The 24025-nt window shown below is 38.8% G+C and overlaps 1 protein-coding gene across 1 annotated transcript in view; it reads left to right on the forward strand.

Annotated features, from left to right (window-relative positions):
* TMEM135 (transmembrane protein 135) overlaps positions 1-24025 on the forward strand; it is a 176383-nt gene that overhangs the window by 93945 nt on the left and 58413 nt on the right. The window contains exon 6 of the mRNA XM_084531480.1: positions 22182-22228. Coding sequence (XP_084387606.1) covers positions 22182-22228 — 47 coding nt within the window. The remainder of the gene's footprint in view (positions 1-22181; positions 22229-24025) is intronic.

The following is a 24025-nucleotide window of genomic DNA, read 5'->3' on the forward strand; positions in this document are numbered from 1 at the left end:
ATTTTTGCCATTTACACTAAATCTCTTCGACACAAAGGAAGCAACAGAAAGCTCCTAACACATGTTATTTTTTCACAAAAGCAAGGCAGCTTGTAATTAAGGTTGAAAAGGCCTTTTAATGATGTACTAATTTATTCCTGTTCCTTGTCCTGACAGGCTTAATTACTCCTAAATATCAGTGAGTAGACTGATGACTAGCCCAGAGTTGACCAGCTCCATTGATGATGGAACAGCAGTAAAACTGTTCCTGTCGTTGTGTTTCATTCTTTGCAAGTCACACTAGTGAGTTATTCTTCCTCAGGTAACCTGTGTTTTACTGAATTGTAAATAAGTCATCCAGACATTTTCGTTGGATCTAACGGGTCTCTTTTCAATTCCTCTGTGATCATACTGGCTGCAATTTAGAGGGTTTAAGTCAGTTTTACTAGGTGTAGTGTTTTCCCTTAAAGTTGTACTCTAACTTTCTTTCTAATGTTTTTTTTTTTTTTTTCCTTTATTTTTAATTAAACCAAAGTAGCCTCCCCTTCATAATTTTTCTTTCCTGGATTCCTTGCATTTTTTTCTTAACTTAAAGCAACTCACCACGTTGAACTTGTCCATATTGTCTCCATCAATGTCTTCATCAGCATTTCCTTTTAACTTTTTGCTAAAGGAAATGCATCTTTCATGTCACGCTCAGGCTAGGGAGTTGCCAGTTTATACAAAGAGCAAACCCTACCAAAACCAAACTCTGTTCTAATTTCCAGAGGAACTGGACTCCTTTTCTGCCTCCCTGCCAACCTGCTGCTGTGTTTTCCACTTCACAAGGGCTGTGCTGTTGTCAGCCTGTTTCTGTGTGATCATCCCGTCTGACAAACAGCTTATGTTTGTGCACTGGTCTGCTCAGTTTTCTTTCCGAAGGAATATGGAAAGAAACTGATCATTGATTTCACTTTTTTTCAGGGGCTGAATAATGTATGACACCTGACTATAACTGTAAAGTTGCATTTGATGTATAGCAAGCAATAGGAGTAAATGTGGCGAAAAACCTTATGCATGTATACTGGGAGATCAAAATGGATTACCATGTTAATCAGTGTAGATGGTATATGTATTAAGTCTTTATGAACTGGTCTCTTGTGGGACAGCCCTTGCCCAGGCTGTGTTGTCCCTGTAACAGAAGCAAGGCGATTGCAGTGAGCAGGGAGCGGAGTGGGTGAGTGCAGCAAACACAGCGCCTCTGCAGAGACCTATTCTGAACTCGCCGGGTGCCGTGCCCTCCAACTTGAAAGCTTTGTCATTACTACAGTTCAAGGGGAAAATTACAGTGATTGGTCTGAAGGTATCACAGCTTGCTCGAGGAGGTGGCCTTCTGATGTTAGAAAAAAACACAACATAATAGAGCATGTGCTTGCACTTGCAGTACTGCAGGAGAAAACATCTGAAAGGCACAAACTTATGACCTGAAACAGTAACATGTTATTTTCCCCTTGGTTTGTATTTAAAATACCTTTGTAGCAGTAAAGATTAGAAGTTTTTCTTTTAAGTTCATCTTTTAAGAGGCTGGATGGAGTCACCAGTGAAGCTGCATGCTCCTCGCCACTGGAAAGCAGCACTGAAAGTTTGTGGCCGGTGCTTTTACTTCACTTCATTCCTCCTCTCTGCGTGAGTTCCTTTATGTATCCATCGACAGTATCTTCTTTATTTGTCTGCTCACCAGAGGGAATATACCTGTCCTATGTGCTCCTCTTCTAACAGCGTGTTGGGTTGCTTTGACTATTTCTTTTGTTCTCAGAGGGAGCTGTAACCACTGCCACACCAGTAACCTGAAGTGTTCAAAACAGTAATGCCTCCAATGCAAGCGATCTGCTGCAACTTTGTGACAGGATCATTTTGAATGGATGAATAAAATGTCTTAAGTTGTTATTTGCAAGACGTTTATTAAAAGGAGACTTCTGTTCATTTTTGTTCGCCAAAACTATATTTATTTTTAAATTTTCAGCCAAATATCTGTAACGTGACTGATCTATTAGAGGGTTGTCCACATTAAAATTTTGTGCATCACAGCATTGTATTTCTACGAGGCTTTTCTGTAATTTGATAGCTGAAAATATCAGTCCGTGTTATACACTCGTGTATACTTGCTTGAATACCTGTAATCTGATCTGGCCATCCAAATTTCAGTTTTGGTGGGACATGTGCTGCCTGCTCTGCTCTGCTTTTGTCTCAGTTGTTTTCCCTTTTGTAACGATTCCCTGTGGTCTGGGAACATTAAGGTCCACGTGAGGTCAACCATACCTTGCACATAGTGACAATGGTGCAAATAATGACAAATATGAGGGGGTCACACGGTGTTTCCTGTTTCCTGTATTTAATCCAGAGGCCAGTGATTTGTGAGCAGCCTGCAAGGATGCTGCACGTAGTTTAGCCTGTCTTCAGGCTCAATTTTGCATCTCAGAATATTCTCCAGATCCTGACCTCCTTTTGGTTTCCATTTTTCAAAACCTTCCTGCAAAGAGAGCCCACCTGGGGATGTTCTTCCTCTGATTTTGTCTTTTTTTGTGTTTTACACGTTTTAGTTCAGTATTTTAATGGGTGTAGTTAGCCTGCCCAAGCTGTTTCTGTTTAGCCACTACCTGAACTTGGATAGCGTGAAAAGGAAATTGGCTTGGCTAAGGAATAATTCTGGTCATTAATGATGCTGAGAACCCCTGTAGGGAAGGGGCTGCAGAAAGAAGGATTGACAGTAGGTGAGAATACCTTTGGGAAAGTAGGAAGCTGTGAGCTTACCTGCACCTATACACCTTATCTTGTAGGTAAGCATGGAGGATTTGCTGTCTCCACCAGATGATGCTAAGTCATATAATAGTGCTTGTGTCAGTGACAGAAGGTAGTGAGGCAATCAAGGTATGCTGAAAAGAAAATGAAAACAATGGGAATCACAAAGCTCCCTCTTCTTCCTCATCTTCTTAATAAGCCTGTTCCAGATTTGTAAGATCATAGGTTTCTGCTCGTGTTCTGACAGCCTATTGCTGGATGATTGAAAAGAAAGAGCTTTTGTATTTCTTGTGATAGCCCTGTGCCTGTGCAAACTGCGGTGGGCTTATGTGGAAATAAAATAAAGGTAATTCTCTTGTTACTTTTTCGGATATCAGAGAAATGACTAAAATCCCTGAAATCTCTGGAAATTGTCACATGACATTACTCAGAGACAGGAGTATTTACGAAAATGTGCTTTAAAATACGGAATAACCAAAATTTATATTTTTTTATTAACATGCGTTATCAGGTAAAAGTTTTTGCTTCAGGATATTTTTCTTGTGTGCCCCATTGGGAAGAAAAAACCCCGCATCTTCTGTATGTAATCAGTATTTGATTTCATTCACTTTGGCATTTTGCAGAGTAGGGTGTGCAGTTAAGCTGTTTTACAGGAAAGTTTTGAGACTGGGGAGGAAACAGATCAGAAATAGAATTATGTAAAAACTGCTGACTTTTTTAAAAAAAGAGTGTCTGGTGATAAAAGGATTTAAACTAAAAGCAGTTTATTTTTAATTGCTTTGCTGCAATTTCCAGGAAAGAAATTTTACTTTTTTTTTTTTTTTTAATTTTTTAAATCATTTAAATTTGTCTGGGTTTGAATTAGTTAACCCATTATTAGTGAGCTGGGATGTTTTGTTCAGCTCTTGTTTTCATCATTAATGATGGTAAAATGCTAAACCTTGGCTTTACAGGAATTATTTTTTTTACTTCAGAAGGGCATCGGAAAGCCAGTTTACTTCTAACAAAGCTTACTGTTGGGAAGAGAGGAGCCTACCTTTGTTGCGTTGCAGTTAGGTCTTCTCATCGCTTGCTTATGCTGTTGGGTATAAGGTCAATTATGCATTTTGGCTGAGTAGGGGTTGCCATGCAGATTGTTCGTATTCCTTTTTTTTGAAGACTAAGGACAAGCTGAGAGATGGAAACGAGGATATGAAAGATATTTGGTTGGTTTCGTGTATGTTACAGCCATCAGTAGTCTTTCAAGTATTTTGTATCTGAGTATCCTCAGATACTCAATCCTCAGTATTTTCCGAGGATAATCCCATTTGGATTTACATTTTGCTTCGTTAGTGACAGTTCATCTGTGGACACTCCTCATTTTAGGAAATTCAGAATTTCTCAATGCTGATTTGAAGAACTTGAATCATTTTAATGGAGCAAATATTTAACAAGCAGCTCTGTGTGTCTTTCACCTTTTGCTGTGCTTCTTTCCAAGTTCCTGTGACCTGAAAGGTTTGTACTTCCTGTTAGATAAACAAACTGTTTGGTTTTCTGCACCATTCATGGGCTGTAGGTGCAGAAGGTGCAGAATCAAATTACATTTTTGGAAGGAGCGGTGTGCGGAGCCCTGCAGTCTTGGCAAGCTCGGTGTCTGGGTGCTGCTGAGCAGGACGTAACAAGGCAGTTCAAAAGGCCAGCAGATGTATTCTGGAGAGCATGAAGAAATCGGCTGAGCTCTCTGGGGTTGTGTTTGGAGGTATTTTTGTTAAATCAAAGCATTTTACACAGGTCAGTGCATTGACTGATTTCAGCATATGCTTTTCTTCAGTGTTTCTTGTTATTGTGAGATACCTTTTTAGAGTTACTGCTCTTGGCTAGAGCTTGTTCATCCTTTGCTCTCAACCAAACAGAACAGATCTTTCGAATTCGCATGTACTTGTGTTGTGATTTACCCAGCGAACTCAGATGAGGTGGACACTGCAGACATTTGGGACTATTTTGGTGCCAAGAGTTATCCGAATGCAATGTCAGGAAAATAATGTCTTGCAGCACCGAAACTCAAGAAGTATCAGTGTGTTAATTGAGTTGTAGTCCACGCAAAAGACAAGGTAAGGAGAGGATCAGATGTCCTATAAGAAAATCTGCTAGGCATCCACAGTGTGTGTGCATCATCCACTTCTTATGGTTCTGGCTTTTTGGAACCTTTGCTAGTACTTTACTGATTGGGACATTGATGTGGAAATATAATACATGTCATTCTTAGTGCTTCCATAAGCCAGGACCTACTGTACCGTGATACTTGATACTTTAAAAATTCAGTTATAACACATTGTAGATTTTACAGTGAAGAATAGAAAAAGTATCTGTTTCCTGAAATTTGCCTTTCTTTGAAAGGCAGCTGTAGCTCACTAAAAAAATGAATTATTTGTGCAGCACACTCATCTGCTTCATGAAAAATACTTTTGCATAAAACATAAAAGCTCATTAGGAACAAAAAGGGGTTACACCAGTTACCACTTTCTGACAAAAACATTGATTAATGTTAGATTTCACATGTATGGCTACTTTCTGTCCAGTTCTCATGGACTTAAATGGTAAAATTCAGATTCGTACACAGAAATAATAAAAAAAGGATATTTGCTTTTGGAAGAGTTTGGGAAATTTCTGTGGGGTAGTGCTAGAAGAAACTGAAATTTTTTGGGTATGTTCCTGAAATGTGGTTAGAGGCTTGAAACAACTGTGTGCTAACCTTGGAGACACTGCAATAATGTCAAGAGCTCATTAAATTTAGCTGTGTGATTGATTGTATGGGCAGTTACAAATGCAGCTAATCTGCCCATAATCATTTTTTCATGTTCCCAGTAGATAATTTTCTGGGGACAGCACCATATTCTTATAAGTGCGTGCTGTCGACAGTTATGTCAATGGATTACAGAGCTATTTTGGCAAATCAGCTTTTAATTAATTTCCACAATAACAGTTAATTTTCTTAAAACAAATAATTTACAGAATTTAATTGTTTTAGATCTTGGTAGCCAGCTTATAGCTTTGTGCTTTCAAAGACTTGCTGTGAACTGTGTTTAAGAAGGTAGCAGTGTTTTTTGAGCTGTTGTGCATACAACTCTAAGTGATAATATTTGAATCTAGTATCATTTATTTTTAACAGAAATCCCCAAATCAAGTAACATCAAGCATCCCAGGTACTTGATACTTAAAGTTCTTGAGAAACAGACCAGCCAGAGCTGATAGACCAGGAAAATCTCAGTCCCTTCCCAGCCTTTGCCTGCAGGTCCTCTGACTTGGGACTCGACCCATTGGTGCTGGTACTGGAAAGATGTCACCTGAGGGGTGGGATATGCCCCGAGGAAGGATGAGAGCTGAGGCAGGTGAAGGTGTGGATCACAGGGGGCACTGGCATCATCTGAGGGAAACTGTGGGGATTTTAGTAGTCCTGCTACATAACAGTTCCATATTCTGTCCTGTATGAACTGAGATGTTCCTGTGGTACTAGTGCAACGGAGTATTGCTCCTAGGCATAAGCATCTGTCAAGCTTATAATGAATTATATAAACCATGTTTCACTTTACTTTTGTTGATTTAATACTATTTTTTTTTCCAAGCAGGCTTTTTCTTGAACCTGTGTGGACATATAAAATGTTAAGAGCCCTCGTTACCCTGAGGAGTTAGTTGTATCTTTTGATGACAACTCGTGTCAGCTGTAGATCATGGAGGCATCTATCTTGGGAAATGTGAGAGGCATCTTTTTAGCTCCTGGTGCTATTTCCCCCTCCTCACATTCTCAAGAGGCTGTTACATGCAAAGAAGTGCGTGTAGTTCATGATGTTATTGGAAATGCTGCCAAAGCTGTAGATAGCTGCCAAAATGCTGTTGTGACATCATATGCGAGTTGCCAGGATTTGCGTCTAAAAATAAATGATTATAAATAATTTTAAATGGTTTAACTTCAATTACTAGACACCAAAATACCACTGTATGTATACGTGTATGTGTATATATACAGTAAAAACATTTGTAGTAGGTGTCTGCTTGTGCTGCATGGCTTTTAAAAAAAGAAGCATGCAGTTTCGGGGAGGATGGGTTTGCTCAGCTCCATCCTGTTCCTGCCCCTTGGTTTCCCCAGAAGAACCGAGGGCAGCTGCGGGCTCGAGGCACATGGACCAGGAAATCGTTGAGGCTGAAAAATAGCTGTTTGCGCAGGGTTATTTTTCAGGCAGATCAGTTCCCTGAATTTGTTCATCACACAGCTGCACAAACAGCGGTGGAAATGGGAACAGGGACACGGACAGGAATAAGTACCCAGATGGGGGGCGCTGGACAGGTCAGCACTATGGACAGAAGAATGTTTGCTTCTGCAAGGACTGCTCCTTCCTCCTTTATCCGCAGTCATCTCCTACCTCTGACCTCTAAGTGGCTCAGGTGATCACCTGGGTTCCCTTCAGAAAAAAGATGACAAGCAGATTTCTATCTTCTATTCTACTATTTTTGTAGGCATCTTGACCTTTCTAGGTGCATCGTCTCTCTGCATTTCCTGCAAATGTGCAGAGTCAGGGTTTGGAAATAATCTCTGTTCCTTTCACTGTTTTTTTTTTTTTTTTTTTTTTTTTCCCTTAAAAAATCTCTCTCTATATATGAGGGGGGATTTGTGTGTGTGTATGCGTATGTATTTAACTGTATCTTTGGGGAGGTGAATAATAAAAGCAAGGCAGACTTTATTTACAATCCTTCTGGTAGTATGTGGAAGGCAGGCAGTAGTGAGAGATGAAAGAATCGTGAAAATCTGGGTTGGAAGGAACTTCAAGAGGTGATCTAATCCATTTGTCAGCCACAAAGCAAGATCATATAAATCTAAGTTGTTCCTGAATGGGTTATCTAACTTACAAATGTCTGATGGTTCTTGAACTCACTATGGTCACCTGCCATCATAGCGTGGAGGATTTTTTAACAGTGAAATAGAAAACAGAAGCTATAATTAGAAATTGCTCATTTAAGGCATCAGGAGAGAAGCTGAATTTGATTAAGAAGAGGTCCGATTTTCTTCAATGATTTTTCTTGCAAGCAGCTCCGGTCTAGTTTTTTAATTTAGGCAAATTTGTACTTGGCATTAGCTTTCAAAATGTTTTTGGAACTTATAAACATATTAGGAAAAAGGTCACAAACAACAACAAACAGAAATTAAACCTAGTCATTTACATTTTTTCTTGTCTAGTTTAAGTGGTAGACATTAATAATATAAACACAACTTTTCCACCATGTTTAAATGTACATAATTATTTATGCAGTTTAAGAGAGTCAGTACTTGAGTTAGGCTATTGTTAGGTGCTGCTGTGCAGTCTCAGATATTAATCTGCTATAGCTTGTTGATCGAAAAAATATTTTTCTATGTGGTTGGAAGGAGTGTGACATTCATTGCTTCATGCATACATTTAATTTTTTATGTGCTCCTAGAGCATATCTGAATCCCAAGAAATGTAGAGACCAGAGCAGCTTGGATGGAGTTGCTTGTAGTAAAAGAGGTAAAAGTAGTCTGTCCTTGTATGTAGGTGTTCTATGTGTGTGCATCTGATGACTTCTTTTCCATCTTTAAATGCTACTTTTATGGGCAATTCAAATTTTATACTGAACACAGATGTTAAATATCTCTGTTATAAATGGTTACGGCTCATTGCTGAGTTACAGACATACATCTCTGAGAAGTTTCAAAAAGTTGTAAATAGATTTTCTTTCCCGTGAGCACATGAAATTTTTCACAGCAAAGTTGTCTTTCTGAGATACTTTTACCCTGACATAGTGCATGTATTTTACCCTCATATAATGCAAATATGCAGGGTATGAATTAAAGTTTAGGAAGTTATAACAGTTTATAACTTTTAAAGTGCCTTTGTACAACAGTCTGCAAAAAAATAATTATTTTTTTTTTTTAGAAACTCTAGGTTCCATCCAGTCTGCTTTTGTTTTTCTCCTTTGGTGGTATTTTAGAGATGAGAAACTGTCAGTGTCATTTATATGATGATACCACCACTGTCTTCAGCATTGATTTGAGTTAATCCCCCTTCATATATGCCTATCATCAAGCTATCCACTTAATAAAACCTTCAGGTGTCCTTGTAACTGACTTGCAGTAAGGCTGAGCATGCTAAAATTTCTTGAAAATTTTAAAGGTGTCAGTCTAGCTTACTCTAACTATTAAATACACTGATAAAAGTAATTATTAGGCAGCTGTTAATAGTGTGAAAACCCTACTGTATATTTCTGTCAATTATGAAAATACTTTTTTCTACTCCTTTCAACCTATTCCCATACTGGTTTTTAGTGCTTTTCAGAATTTCATCTTATTCTGGTATTGTTTGTAATTTTTACCAGTACAATAATAAACATAAATATATAATAAATATAATTTTTACCATTATTACTGGATACAGGGACTTCCATGATGGTACATTGCACAGAATCTTATGGTAGGAATATTACTTTAATACATGTGCTTTGCAGCAACAAAAATATTTCAACACCTGTAAACTTTTAAAGACAAGTATCAATTACAGTTCTTTCTTGGATACTAGGGTAATATCAAACCTTGTAATTCAGTGATTATGAGCTCTGGAATAAAAAGAGGCAGGCAAAAATCCTCATGGTGGAGATGAAATCTTGGATGATATCTGTAACATGAGCTACGGAATTACGTTCGGAAGTCTAATAGGAGACATCTGCACAGACTACGAAGAAAATTTATTGTTTTTTTAGTATTTACTATATTTGTAATATTCTTGCAGGATAAGTAACCAGATTTAAATTTCAGCTTACATATGGGTTTAATATTTAGAGATGTTAGTGGCTGTAGCTTTTGTTTGCAGCATTATATTTAAAGGACGTTTCCAATTCTATGTTTCAAATGCATTCTGATTTGACTAATTCACAGCCACCTACTTCACTTTTATTCTTCAAAGTTGTATAGAGGGAACGTGCAAATTGTGCTGGTTGAAGTGTCTGCACTGTTAGGAGACTGCGTGGTGTCTTGGGCTGTGATTTGATCTCGGTATGGTTCACGCTGGTTTAGGCAGGCACAGACCCCAGCTGCATGTTCCTGCCTGTGTTCAGTCCTTGGGAGGAGAAAATAGTTGCCTTCAGATGAATCAGGTCTCGGATTCATTTTCCTGTGCATCTCTATGTCAGCAGAAGGCACAAGGTGGTGACCAGCAAGTAAAGGTGCCACTGACCAGGAGTGGTGCCTCTGTAAGCCGACATTGCTTGAAAGGAATTCATGAAGCTTCCACCTGAATTTGCATAGCAACTAGTGTAGCCACCATGAAGAGCTTATTAATTTATATTACTATTACAGGGACCCAATCTTAGAATTTAAATGTAGATTTAAAGTGTAGATGTTAAATTTGGTTCAGTACGGTTCAGTGATATAATATGAAACGCTGGTATGCATCGTCTGTGAATATCTTGACATTGTTTCTTTTTGGACTCTGTGTTATACATAAATACATATTTATATATATGTATGTAGATATCTGAAATTGAAGTTTATAGTAATTTAATAGGTTGTTTATAGTTCTGAAGTGAATGAATATTTAAAACAAGAAAAAGCCCTATGTAGCCTATTTGAATTTCAGGGGGCCCAAATTCACCTGCATGGGACCATTTCAGGCATTTCAGAAGTACTTGCTCCAATATGATGAATTCAAAGGGAAGTGGAAAAGTTTACTCCTTGTAGTTTATATATTTTAAGGTTATTCTTGGCATAATTTAGGATAAAGTTGGAGTTATGTGTAGAACAAATGCTAACGTATATTTTTCTTACCATTGAAATTTTCTTGAGTGTGTGCGAGGGGAGGTTTGATGTTGTATTCAGAAGCACTGCATGTTATCTAGAGTGTTATTTGACGTAAAGTAATTTATTTTGTCTGTTTTTTCCTCAAGTCAAAGCTGCACGTATAAAATACAGATGTTAACTGTAACAATTTTCAACAATTTTACTGAAGAATAGCAGACCAAAGGGAGGAGATGACTTCCACATGAAGTCTGCAAGCTCTTCCTGCGTCATGGGTGCTCATTTTGGCCTCTCTCCACTCCCCAGATGCCAGTTTCAGTGAATCTTGCAAGAATGTAATTTTTTTTGAGAAGTGGAGTTTGGTTGAATTGGGTTAAAACCAAGTTACGAATTCTAATATTATAGTTGAGCGCTGATAGGAAGATAAATTTGAAAGCATAGAAATGCTTTATTTTATGAAATTGCTGGAGTGAACGGTTATAGATGTAGTGTCTGTGCTTAAGGCAGACTGGTGAGCAAACTAATATGGTCAGAAAGAGGAAACAAATTTTAGATTCTGGAATTAAGAAATGAGGATCACTTCAGTGAATGCAAGGAAGCTGTCAGGAACAGATTTTGTGTGAAACATAATTTCAGCCTTGAGTTCTTGAGAGAATATTATTATTCCACAATGAAAATGTACATAGGTGGAAGTAAGGTTAGGAGCATCTGTATGTGTCTTGAGGACGATGGAAATGACACTGAAGAAATGCTGCTGTTGTTCAGAACTGAACATTTTAAGTACAGGAAGTTTAGAGTTGGACTCAATTTTCTTTGTGGGTCCTTTTCAGCTTGGGACCTTCTATGATGCTGTAGCTGAAATCGCATCAACAAGAAAACTGTGAGTGCTAAACAAAAGGAAAAATGACCTTAAAGCAAGATGACTAAATAACTCTTGCAAAAGATGATAATACCAGAAATAAAAATTAGCATTAGTGCTTACAAGTTAGATTTGAGAATAGAACGAAGATTAGATAAGCTCAATGATTAGATATCATTCCACTTTAAATTACATTCACTTCTCTTTAGCCTGTGGTTGTAAATACCCTGAAAAGTTATGTTAAGCTTAAAGTGTTATAAGCTGGGAAATGTTGTAAGCTATTAAACCCTATAGAAATGCCAAAATACCCCAAACCAAAACAACCCAATACAAAATCAGCCTTGGTTATAGAGACATGAAAATGTTTCTACATTATTTTTGTCCGTTTTCTTTGTGCAGAAACAGAATGGTGTGGACTACACAGTCTATAAGGGTTAATCACTGGGATATTTTACTGTTTGGAAGCTTCCAGAAATATTTGCATCTGTAAAAAACAGTAAGGAAATCAACCACTTGCGGGGTCTGGTTATTGTTTTGGAATACAATCAACTTCTGAAATCTGTTTGCATTCCAAATTTTACTCACAACATTTACTTGACTGAATTGCAATTTCATTTCTTTGGCACTATTCTAAGCTACTTATTATTGTGATATTAAGCATAATGTATATCAGTGTATCTTAAATTATGTGGCATTCTTTGTTCCAAGCAGTTCAACATTTTTCTCTCTCATTTGTATTAATTTATCCTTGATTTAGAAAAATCACTGGGCAAATGGATACATCTTTTTAATGATCTTTGGGGAAAATACTTTTTATAATGTAGTTCAGTACAGGGTGATTCTTTATACGATAATCACAGGCAAGTTGAGGTGGGGAGGCACCACTGGAGGCCATGTGGCCCAGCCTCCCTCAAAGAAAGGCCCACTGTGGCCTGCTGCTCAGGGCCTTGTCTGTCTGAGCTGAACATCTCTGAGGGTTGAGGCTTCACAGCCACCCTGGGCAGCCTCTTGTGATGCCTGATAACTGAGGGCTTCTGCTGGGGTGTGACGTGGAGTTGTGGGGGCACCAAGATACAACCTGGGGCTGGGGAAGGGCTGGGAGCGGTGCAGCCCTATGGCTCCGTGCCAGTCCTGCCGCGACTGGGTTGGCCACAGAGCGGCATGCATGGTTGGTTTCAAAGGGTTGATTGCTTTCAGAAAAGAAGTTTCAGAAGATACAGTTACTTTTTTTTGTACTTCAGCCTCTCATGTGCTGTGAGCTCTTGAACAGCAGCGGGCTCTCAACAACAGCTTTGCGAAAGGCAATTCCGTTGTTCCATTATGGCATGCTGCAGCTTTGTTTGCTGTGGTTAAGGTAACATGAAAAACAAGGAGAGACTTGACAAGTGCTTTTTGAAAAAGCAAATGAAGGGTTGCTGAAGTGCTTAACTACGCGTGTATATGTGGAATTTGTGAACTAGAAAATCAGAGGGTTTAATTTTCTCTTTTATTCCCTGATGCTGTTCTGACACTGGCAGGTGCTCCCTGTCTCGGCTCAGTGACGTTCAATGTTTGCCAACTCTAAGTATTCAGTCATGATTGAGCATCAATACTTTATTATGAATCTACATAATCTCTCGTTTAATAACACTTATTAGTCTTTCTTTTGATTTTATCTGTTTAGAGATTGCTTGAGGCTTGCTGGCAGAAAATTTCAGGAGTCTCTAGCAGGCTGAAGGGGTGTGGGTGTAGCTGAGTTGGCAAAACACCTGATACGGATCTGACAAATTGTTTTGTGTGTTTTCATAAAGCCTGTCAATTTTGAAGCAGTAGTAATATTATATTGCTTCACAGGTTACTTAATTTAAAATAGAAAAGTAACCATTATGTGCATGACCAAGATTACATCAAGAGTTTTCATTAGTACTTTTGATAGCTCATTAAATTTTCCCCAACTACAGTGGATTTCAAGTACAAAAGGACACTGTGTGTTTGTAGAGTTGTTACAAATGTTACAATTTAACATGATTTACCATGGAAAGGAGGTAAAACATTGCAGAACTTGAAATGTCCAGCAAGAAGTGGATCCATTTTAGGATTGAAGGCGCAGATCAGTGTGTGTATGTCTTCTGGGACCAGTAGGAGTTTGAGCTTGGTGAAAGACAACCACCATTTTCCATAAGTTGTCATGCTTTTGTACAAAAAAAAATAATGTTTTTCAACATAAAATGTCTTTATATTCTTTGTTTTAAAGCTTTACTAATGAAGTTTCTAAATGAGAAGTGTGACTTCTTTAATAAGCATCACTGAGAGCCAAATAGCCCATTTTTTGCTATTTACTGCAGTTCTTAGGAATTCAGAGGTGATACTAATAGAGAAATAAGGGGATTTTACAAAGATTGCTGTTTTCAAAGGTAGTAAAGCTAGAAAGTAGATCTCAATATTTGAATTAGAGTGTAAAAGAGAGGTAGTATATGACTTTAGAGAAGTCAGGCAGAGCCAAACTTTGTCAGCCCATGGCTGCACCCAGCAGGTACTGAGAGCAGTATTTGGTTATGGCACATGTGTTTTGTTAAATCTGTGTCAGATCCTGTGCTCAGATTATCAGTTGTGCCTGAACAGTTCATTCCTGCAGGAGTGCAGAGTGCATGGCATTCCCTGCTGGCTCCTCACCTCTCCACATTGGATTGAAATGTAAGGGGGTTGGGGCTAAGTACAAAGGTCAGTCGCTGAAAACTCCCTGCCCCTTTTTAATGGAGCTGGCTTGTTCCCAAAGTTGTTGTCCACGAAACAGCTCTGCTGAGAAAGGCACGAGGGATTCCGAGACAGAGAAAGTGAAAGGGTTGCAATAGTGAGGAGCTGTTGCAGGATTTGGAGACTATGTTCCCTTTAGCCTTCCCCCTTCCCTTTATTTTCCCTGTAGCCTCAAGGAGCTGTTTGACAGACCTGAGGTATGTATTTTGTTCAACACACTTAAGTTTAAATAAGGAACAGTGGATTTGAGAAACCTTTGCTGTGGTGTCCAGATGCATGTTTTAGTATTTATAGTGCATTCGTTTGAAGACACACATCAGCAATACTATTCCCATGAATACGAACACCTCAGGAGGCCGTTAAAATCACTCAGTCAGATACTGGTTAGCACTGACCAGTGAATCTCACCACATTGTGTATTGAGTGTGTAACTCATGATACACAAAACAGTGTCATTGTGTTTGGTTAATCTTACTAACAGGAGAAGTTGCCATCTTGTTTGTCTGAGTCTGGCTCACTTCAGGTTCTAGCCATCACGTGTTTGATTTCTGCACATTATAAACAGTCTTTATCCATCCAGGCTGTTGGAGCACCACTCTAGCCACCTCTGTGTCTTCTCTTGAATAACCTAAAAGTGTTGAGATTCGGGCATCTTCAGTTCCATTGCAGGCCATCTGTTCAGGGCACTGAGTAGCTCTTTGTAGCTGCCTTTTCTGCTTTTTAGCTTAGTTACACCAGCGTGGCTCTCAGGAGAATCTGCTGTGCTAGCCAAAAAAGATTAGAAGCTTAAGAAGTAAGAAAAATAAATGTGGGATGCAACAAAAACCTGACAACTGTGCTTTGTACTCCCATGGGACAGCATATAGAGAACTGCGGTGGAGAGAGGGAGAACAGGTGGACACTGGTTCAGTACCCAGGAAAATCACTTGCCAAATCCATTGCTGATATAGTCTAGTAACAAGCATCTGTTAAAGTCTTCCTCTACCACGTCAGGGTGTAAATACGGTTTATAGCAGTAAATTATGGAGATACAGTTGATATTATTAGCAGGTCATGGATTTAGGGCCCAAGTCCTGCTCTTCAGTTCTGTATACATGTAAAGATGCAGCTGTCATCCATAAAAACTGCATTGTCAGTTAATGGTGACTCATTCCACCAGATAATTATTTACTATGGTAACTTCTTGCTTGGGGCATGAAATAATAATAGAAAATATCGGTTCACATTAGTAAGACTGGTCATCAGATCAGATTTCAAGTGGCTGAAGGTAATGAAACTTGACAGCTATTTTCACATAAATTATTTTTGTACAACTTATGGTATCTTTGTGTAATTAACTAGAAAGTTTCTGTGATTTCCATCCATCTCCTGTACCTACCATAACATTATAGAAAATTTTATGCTTTTAAATATTTTATTATTGGAAAAAAAAGCATATCAACTTTATAGAGACAGACTATGAGACTACTGTTACATGATTGTAATGTGGAGGTAGAAAAGAGAATTCCATGTATACTTTTTTCCTTGATCTTGGAGTATAGGGACATTACATTAATCTGCATACCTATTTCCATTGTTTTATTTTTATTTTTTTAGAAGGAAGCTTTTATATGGGAGAATCTTAGTCATAAGAGCCATAGAAAGCATTTTTTATCGGAGCAATAACATGTTTTGAAATAAAATTGAGGAACTACAGGCAGCAGTTAACAATTTTCTGTGATTTATACCAATTTTACTTACAGTGCCGTTATGTAGCTCTGTGGTTTTATGCTTAAAGCTAGGTTCGTTTGTGCTTTCTGTTTGGTTGTTTTTCTTCCTTAGACCAAATAATTTGTATTGAAAAAAAAAAAAAAAAGAATGGCTTTTGGGTATAAAAAAATACTCCTCGTGTCTGAAATAGAGGTGAATCTGGAGAATGGATTGTGTTGTCAGAAGTCTGAAGGAGTATCTTCCTTCAGCCCTGGTAAGGTTTTTTAATATGATAGAAGATGCTACAACTATTACAACTAACCTGCCACTACTCAACTAGATGCATAAAGGTCAAAAGAGTGCTTATAACTGCTATTGGCAGAGAAAGAAGAAGGCTCTTCTTCTGTGGATAAATGGCAGGCTGGTTTATTTTAAGGATTAAACTGAAATGTGAAATGGTTCGCTCTTCTGGATCACGTATTTTAAGAGTAAAAATCCATGACCACTATATGTGTGTAGATCACAAAGTGCTTGTAAAACAGAAAATCTTAATTAAAAAGTAGTAATTTAAGAAACTAAGCATGCATTAATATTAAATCATTATTTTTATGGCCATACTTGTAGAAATACTAACTAGTAACCAATTAAAAAAAAAACACAAAAACTAAATCCACCTTTCTTCGTAACTTTAGGAAAAAATTGGCTGAAGTAACAATTATTGGAGAAACTTATTTTAATTGAATCAAGTGTCATCAGAGTTTTTATTGTAATTTTCTGTGATTTTTACAATAAAATTTTCCTCAGACACTAGCTGATTGTTCCTTTTTTCTACAGCATACAGCCTTCAAGAGCTAGGAGCAGTCACTTTTTTTATCCCTGAGTGTAGCTGTCGCTCTCACAGGAATTTGTAAGTGCCTGATCCAGAAGGTGATGGTTTTCACATTTCACAAATATCCTTGAAGTCAGGTGTTGATGTGCCAGAGGCTGAAACAGCCTCGTGTCCTCTGTGAGTTGGATTTAACACTACCCAGCGTTGAACTGTAGCTCTGACACTAAATATTTCAGCCAGCTAATATCACTGACTTGTCCCTTTGCACAGGTCACATGCATCTTCAGTGCTTTTTAATCAGAAGGTTTGTGGTTCTTTATCACAGACTTCTCTCCAATTCTTCTTTTGACTGGATGAGACATCAGCAGCCTCCAGTTAGAGACATGGCTAGCCCAGGAAAGCTGACTATCAACACCACGTCATCTATAAGCAGAAGGGTGTCATCTACAGGAGGAAAGCTTCAGAAGTCGCATATTCCAGCCCAAATAACATCCACCTGGTACCTCTGGGTCTCTCTGTACCCTAGCAATCAGAGCAGTCCCACTGCTTTCAGCTCACTTTCCAGGTAAATCAGCAGCCCCTTGCTTGGCCCTAATTCAGGCAATGTCTCAAGCTGGGTTTTGTGCTCAGAGCTAGGAACCACTACGTGTTGCTTCAGGATGTTGTTTATACGAAGGCTAAACTTTCTCGGAAAAAAACACAACTGGCGTTGTCAGCCCACAAAGATGTGAAAATAAGTGCTTCTAAGTTTTGTATCATACCTTTTCCTCTTCTCTATTACAGTTTAGTTTAGTACAGTAAGGTACAATACAGACAACTAAATTACAGTGCTCTTCTTACACACCAATTCGGCTAACCTGCCATGAAGGCATTTTCCTTGTAACCTCTATGCATCTCTTTAAAAATGTTAAAATATTTAGGGTGGATCACACTCATTAGAAACATTTATGTTGTCTGCTCGTTGTAGCTGTTCCTGCAGCTGGAAAGTTTCAAGGTCCGTGTGTTGCCAAGCTCAATTTGTTGACCTTGTACTGTAAATCAAAAACTGATGGACTCTGCAAGAAAATCCCAAAGTAGACTTCCTGCTTGCTAGCTACTATTTTAAGGCTTAAATTCACTCAGTATTGAGAATTACAATTGTGTAGGCTTTAGTGTTTTTTCTTTCTCTTTTTTAGTGTAGTCATTTTTAAATTTGAAAAAGGCATTGCATGTTATAGATACTGAGGGTGCTGCTTAGATATTAGATACAGCAGGGAAAAGTTTGGTTGGAAAAAAAGAGACATATTTTGAAGACAGCTTAATTCTGGAAGACAGTAACCGTTTGCTTTCCATATGCTGGTACTACTACAGTAAGATGAGGGCTGGGCTTTCTGTGTTCAGCTGTGCGTGTCACCTCGAACTGGCTGCTTTAATTGCACATTTTACTGCCCTTGAGTTGTATAAAAGCTGGGCAGAAGCAGTGCTTGAGCAATGGTGTCAAACATACCCAGAGCATAGCTAAGAGATTTCTGCCTCTACTGATTATAAACTCCTGTGATAAAGTAGCTCACAGGCTACTTAGAATCATAGAATCCCAGAATGGTTTGTGTTGGAAGGGACCTTAAAGCCCACCCGGTTCCAACCCCCTGCCATAGGCAGGGACACCTCCCACCAGCCCAGGTTGCCCAAAGCCCCATCCAGCCTGGCCTTGAACACCTCCAGGGATGGGGCATCCACAGCTTCTCTGAACAGCCTGCACCAGTTCCTCACCCACCCTTACAGTGAAGAATTTCTTCCTAATGTCTAGTCTAAATCCATCCTCTTAGTTTAAGACTATTCCCCCTCGTCCTATGCTTATCTACCTGATTAAAGAGTCCTTCTCCATCATTTTTATAGGACCCCTTTAAGTATTGAAAGGCCGCAATGAGATGTCCCCAGAGCCTTCTCTTCAGGCTGAACATCCCCAACTCTGTTGACCTTTCTTCGCAGGAGAGGTGCTCAAGACCTCTGATCATCTTTGTGGCCCTCCTCTGGACTAGCTCTAACAGCCCCACACCTTTCTTGTGCTGGGGGCCCCAAACCTGGATGCAGGACTTCAGATGGGACTACGGGTTGCAGTGCATCGCTGCCCTGTGGAGAAAACTCTCTGTACCATCCATTGTCCTTGCTATAGGCCTGTCTCACCTCTCCTCTTTCTGTGCAGGTGGATAACGAGACGTTTGTCAGAATGTGGTTGCAACTTTGTGCGTATTTGAAAACAGTTATGTTTGTCAGCAGCTGCCTCTCTTTAGCTTAAGCAAACACAGTTCTTGATTTTTCCCAACAGTCATGTATTTCATGCCTGTTATTTTCATTGTCCCTTCTGCACTGTCTTGCTTTGCCTGTGCTTAAAGTCCTTTAACAGCAGTTCTCAACAACGTATTGCAGGGTGTTTCTAGCACCAGGTTATTAGTGTAATATGCTGCTATACCTCACCTCCTCTGTTCCTGAAAGAGTCCATAACTCTATTTTACAGTGCTTTCTGCAGCATCGCATTGCTGGCACATAGTGGTTTGTGATCTGTGGAATTTATTATGCCGTTGTACTGCCCATGCAGTTATTTCTTCTCTTTTTTTGTATGTGCTTTCTCCTGCCAAGTACTTTGTATTTATTTTTGTTGAATTTCATCTTGTTGACTTTGAGCAATTCGGCCACTTTGCATGAAGACCGAGCCTCTAAAGGATTTTGTCAATTGGTAACCCGGTATCTGTTCCATCATTAGAATCGTTACTGAAAAGAAAAGAGAAGCAAAATCTCCTTCATGACCTCAGCTAAATGTAGCTGAATAATGACCTGCTAACTTAAAGTTTTCTCCTGCAGTATAGTTGAGCAGCTCTGTGCCAGTTTTCTTAATTAACACGTGCAACTGCCACAAAGGTGCATTCACATTCAGATAAATTACATCTCCTCCTTTCCTTAAGCATCTGTCAAATAAGAAAATCACAATAGTTTTAATTTACTTGTTGGCTGCATTGGTTGTTTTTTATCATTCTATCTAGGTGTTTATTAACTGGATGTTTCAAATAATTGATGCTAGTGTTGTTGTGGATATTAGATATGGCTTGGCTGACCACCTAACACTGTTTGCAGATGATAAAAACTGGGAGGAGTGCTTGTCCTGTCCCACCAAGTAGTTGTGCTGCCATCCAGAGGGACCTGGACAGGCTGGAGAGGTGGCTGGCCTCATGGAGTTCAACATGGAGAGGTGCAAAGTCCTGCACCTGGGGAGGAACAAACCCAGCCACCAGCACAGGCTGGGGGCTGAGCATCTGCAGAACAGGACCTGGGGATCCTGGTGGGTGCTGAGCTGAACATGAGCCAGCAGTGGGCTCTTGTGGCAGACGAGGACACCGGCTTCTTGGGCTGTGCTAGAAGCAGCATTGCCAGTGGGTCGAGGGAGGTGATCCTTCCCCACTGCACAGCCCTGGGGAGACACATCTGGAGCTCTGTGTCCACATTACAACAGAGAGATGGGACGTACCCTTCATGGTCACAAAAGTGATGAAGGACTTGGAGCATCTCCTAAATGAGGGGCTGGGAGAACTGGGGTTGTTTAGCCTGGAGAGGAGAGAGCTCAGAGGGAATCTTAACGATGTGTATAAATACTTGTTAGGGTGTAATCAAGCTGTAATCAGAGAATGCTAAGAAGGAAGAAAAAAAAAGGGAAAACAAAATAGACTATTTAATAAAGTAAGTGCTTTTAGTATGCAAAAGTGTACTGTTTTCTTTTTTACTAGGAAACTGGTTCTTTGCCATTTTCACATATTTCTCAATATCATTGCCCAGGGCCATCAAAGCCACCAGGACTTCTTGTCCCTTCTCTCTCCCAGAAATGGCACCAGAGAATTGGTGTTTGCTGTTTGAATGGTTAAGTGTGGTTTGAACATCAGAGGGCTAGGGCAGATCTTTCTAAGCAGAACTCAGGTTTAGCTGTAAGTCTGCTTTTGCTGGTCATTTGAACTGAAATAGATGATTGTCCTCACTTCACCCAAATGCTTTTATATAAAGTGATTTCAGATGTTCACATTTTTGATGCAGAGTAATGAAATACGATAGTACTAGTGAAGGAAAAGGAATAAAAAACAATGTTACAATGTCTTGTCTGCCATAATTTTAAGTCATATACCAGAGGGCATTGAAACAGGATATAGTCTTGTAAGATTCTTTTTTTTTCTGAAACTCATTGTAAACTTTCCCTATTCAAATTTTTATCAGACTTTCTGATGTCTATCAACATGTAGCAACCTAATCTACTGTTCTACATGTGTTTATAACCTTCAAATGTGTACTTCTGCCAACATTTCCCATTCTTTTCACTTACACTTTCCATATTCAATCTTGTTAAAAAACCTCTTGAATCCTTGAAAATAAGTGTATTTTATCTGTAAGCTATTTTTCCTCATAAATGCTGGTATGAATGTGGGACACTGTATTTGGTACAAAACAGTATTTTCTCACTTTCAAGCCATATCTGGCAAAGATATAGCATGGATTAAGGCAGGTCATGAATTTAAAGCATTATATGATAGTTACCGACTATGCTGTATGTGCAAGCAATTCTGCAGTCAAGACACAACAGCTTATTGCTGTCTCCAGACTTCATCCTTTTTCCCTGCTCTTGGCACTGAGGTCTTCCTCCTTTCCTTTGCCATGACTGCTCTGGTGCTTTTCAACCCTTGCAGTGATTTTATCCCACTAAACTGGGGGGGAGGGAGAGAAAAAAAAAAAAAAAAAAAAAAGACTTTTTTTGTGTGAATGTGTGTTTGTTTTGTATTGTTTTTGTATTTTTTTTCTCTCCTTGGATTAGCTTTCTTCAGCATTTTTGAGTCACTGGGCGGGTGGTGAGGGAGAAGTAAGCATTGAGCAGGTAGCTGAGGGGATGAAGGTAGAGAACTTTCCCTTCTCAGTGGTGGAGAGCTGCTAATTTGCTTGCTGACTCATGTACAATCACATTGATCTAGAGCAAGATTGCATTATTGCAAACATGTTTAACGCTACAGTGAACTAACAGAAAGGGTACTCGTGTGGGAACAAGACTGTCTGCTCTTAGCCTTGCTCAAGAGCAGTTAAGCAGGAGCAGCTATCTGTGCAGGCATCTTAAATTTTCTGCTATTTAAACTGAAACCATCAAGACAATGTTTGAATAAATCACGAAAGCAAAAGCAGAGAGAATTTGTTTGTTTTCATTCCATTGTTTTATTATTATTTTCTTACCTATTAGTATATTCCAGACTATTTTAAATGGCATCCTTTGCTCTGTCTGATTCCAATACCCTGGTTTGGATTTTGTGTATTTTATTTTAATTATTATTTTTTTAATTTCCATAGGACCAACCAAAGTCCACTAGAAACAAGAGAATCCTTTTTGGTGGATTCAGACAAGCTGTTACGTTCATGCTGTTGAAGCATATATAAATAAAGCATAACTTTTTTAGGAACATTTGTAAAGTGTTCACTATTCAGAACATACAGTAGTAGTGTGGTGGTTAATGCAATAACTCTCTTTCTCCTTCTTGTAGGTGCTGTTGTTCTGCATCACAGCTGCTCTGTTCATGTTCTTTTTCAGGTATGTTGCTCGTATGTCTGTAAAAAATATTTTGAAAAGTGTTTCAAAAGCTTACTTGATTTTTGGTATTTATATGAAAACTTATGTGTATTCTGGACTCGAGGCTTCTAAATCGAATAGAGTTCTTCCATGGCATTAAAAACCCAGAGTTGTGAACATAATTGGTCTAAAAAGGCAAATACTAAGTTAAACACTTCAAATCTTCAGGAGATTATACTGATTATTTAAGGAGCCTACTCTCATCTCATAATTAAGACCCTGGAGAACTAAGATTGCCTAGGATGAAAGCTGCTGAAATACTGCTTTTCATACACATTCTCACGTGCATGGAAGATGACATTTTTTCTTCTGGTGAAAATGCAGGAGAATAGGCAACTGAGATTTTATAGTCTTAAATAATACCAAATGTTTGACGTGCATGTGAGTGCAACTTTCAAATTCTTTTTTCACAAGTTGTCTTCTCTATCCCTTTATTAAAACACTCATTATCATCAGATAAACACTGATTTTACAACTTTTTTTCTCTCAGTTTGCAAGATACGTGTTACTTATCTTTTCAGTGTTTCCTTTCTAAATGCCTGACTCCCCCAAATTACTGTACTCTATCTGTAGTTGGACAGCTGCTTGTTAGAGTAACCTTTGACTACAACCCTTTGCCTTGGAATTTTCTGTGGCATGTAGCCATCGCTGATTCTTCAAGCCATAAGATCCCCTGATGATTGCAAAACTCGAGAAATTGCAGCTTGTTCTTTTGTAATTCCGTTACTTACGAATTATTTTCAGCTATTGGCCAAAACCACTCTGTGGATAAGGGAAAGCTGTTAATTCCAAAGTTTCTAAAAAGCATTCCTCCTTTCACCTGCCACCCATTAAGACCCGCGTATCTGCAGTCATCTTGTTGTTGTATAACAGCCTCTGAAAAGTTTCCTGGGAATGCTGAAGTTGGACACGCGTCTGCATAAATGCTGATTAAACAAACCCAAAACTCCGAAAAGCTGGTCAAAGGTATAAATGTTGTATGATTCTGGAGGAAACCGGTTGTCTCCTGTTTATGTCTTGATAACGAACCAGTGTTTTGCAGACAACCCGGAAGTTAAACGAGAACCGACCAGAGCCCAGAAATATTTGGTGAATTCCTTCCTGACCTGACAATGCAATGCTGACAGTTGTTGAACGGGTTCCAAACCACTTTCTCTTCTAAAATTAGTCCCTCCGTGCCAGGGGTGACGGATATCCTGTTGAGCAATCATCAGGAACATTTAATTCCTTTGTCTACATTGTTGTAACAGAGGAATTAAAGTATGGGGCTGGGTAGGTATAGGTCCATTAATTACCTCTCAAAAGAAAATACCAAAATATTTTTTGTAAACACCAACAAAAAGATAGATAAATCAAAGTAAAATTATCAAAAATGATTTGCACAGACCAATTTATTTATTTATTTATTTATCCTGAGTTTAATCAGTATAGTGAATAGAACATTCTTGCAGGATGTGGTACTTTCATAAAGAAAACAGACCTCGTTTTTCTGTGTAGACAGGCTCATAGATGATATGTAGATAAAGCTATTAGTGGGACTTCAGTTACTTTGCAGAAGAGAATTGGAATTCAGATAGTTACAAAGTGGAGATACGATCTGATAAAATATGAAGCTGTTCACTAAAGATAAGGTCAAAGTAATATACTTGCACATGGTGGCTGTGGAGAATCAAATGATAAGGGAGCAGTTCCCTTAAACAGAATCCAATGGTAATTGTTTGCAAACTGCCAGTGAGAGTAAGTCAGTAATGTCCCATT

This window comes from Aythya ferina (genome assembly GCF_964211825.1).
Source record: "Aythya ferina genome assembly, chromosome: 1".
NCBI classification, from domain to species: domain Eukaryota; kingdom Metazoa; phylum Chordata; class Aves; order Anseriformes; family Anatidae; genus Aythya; species Aythya ferina.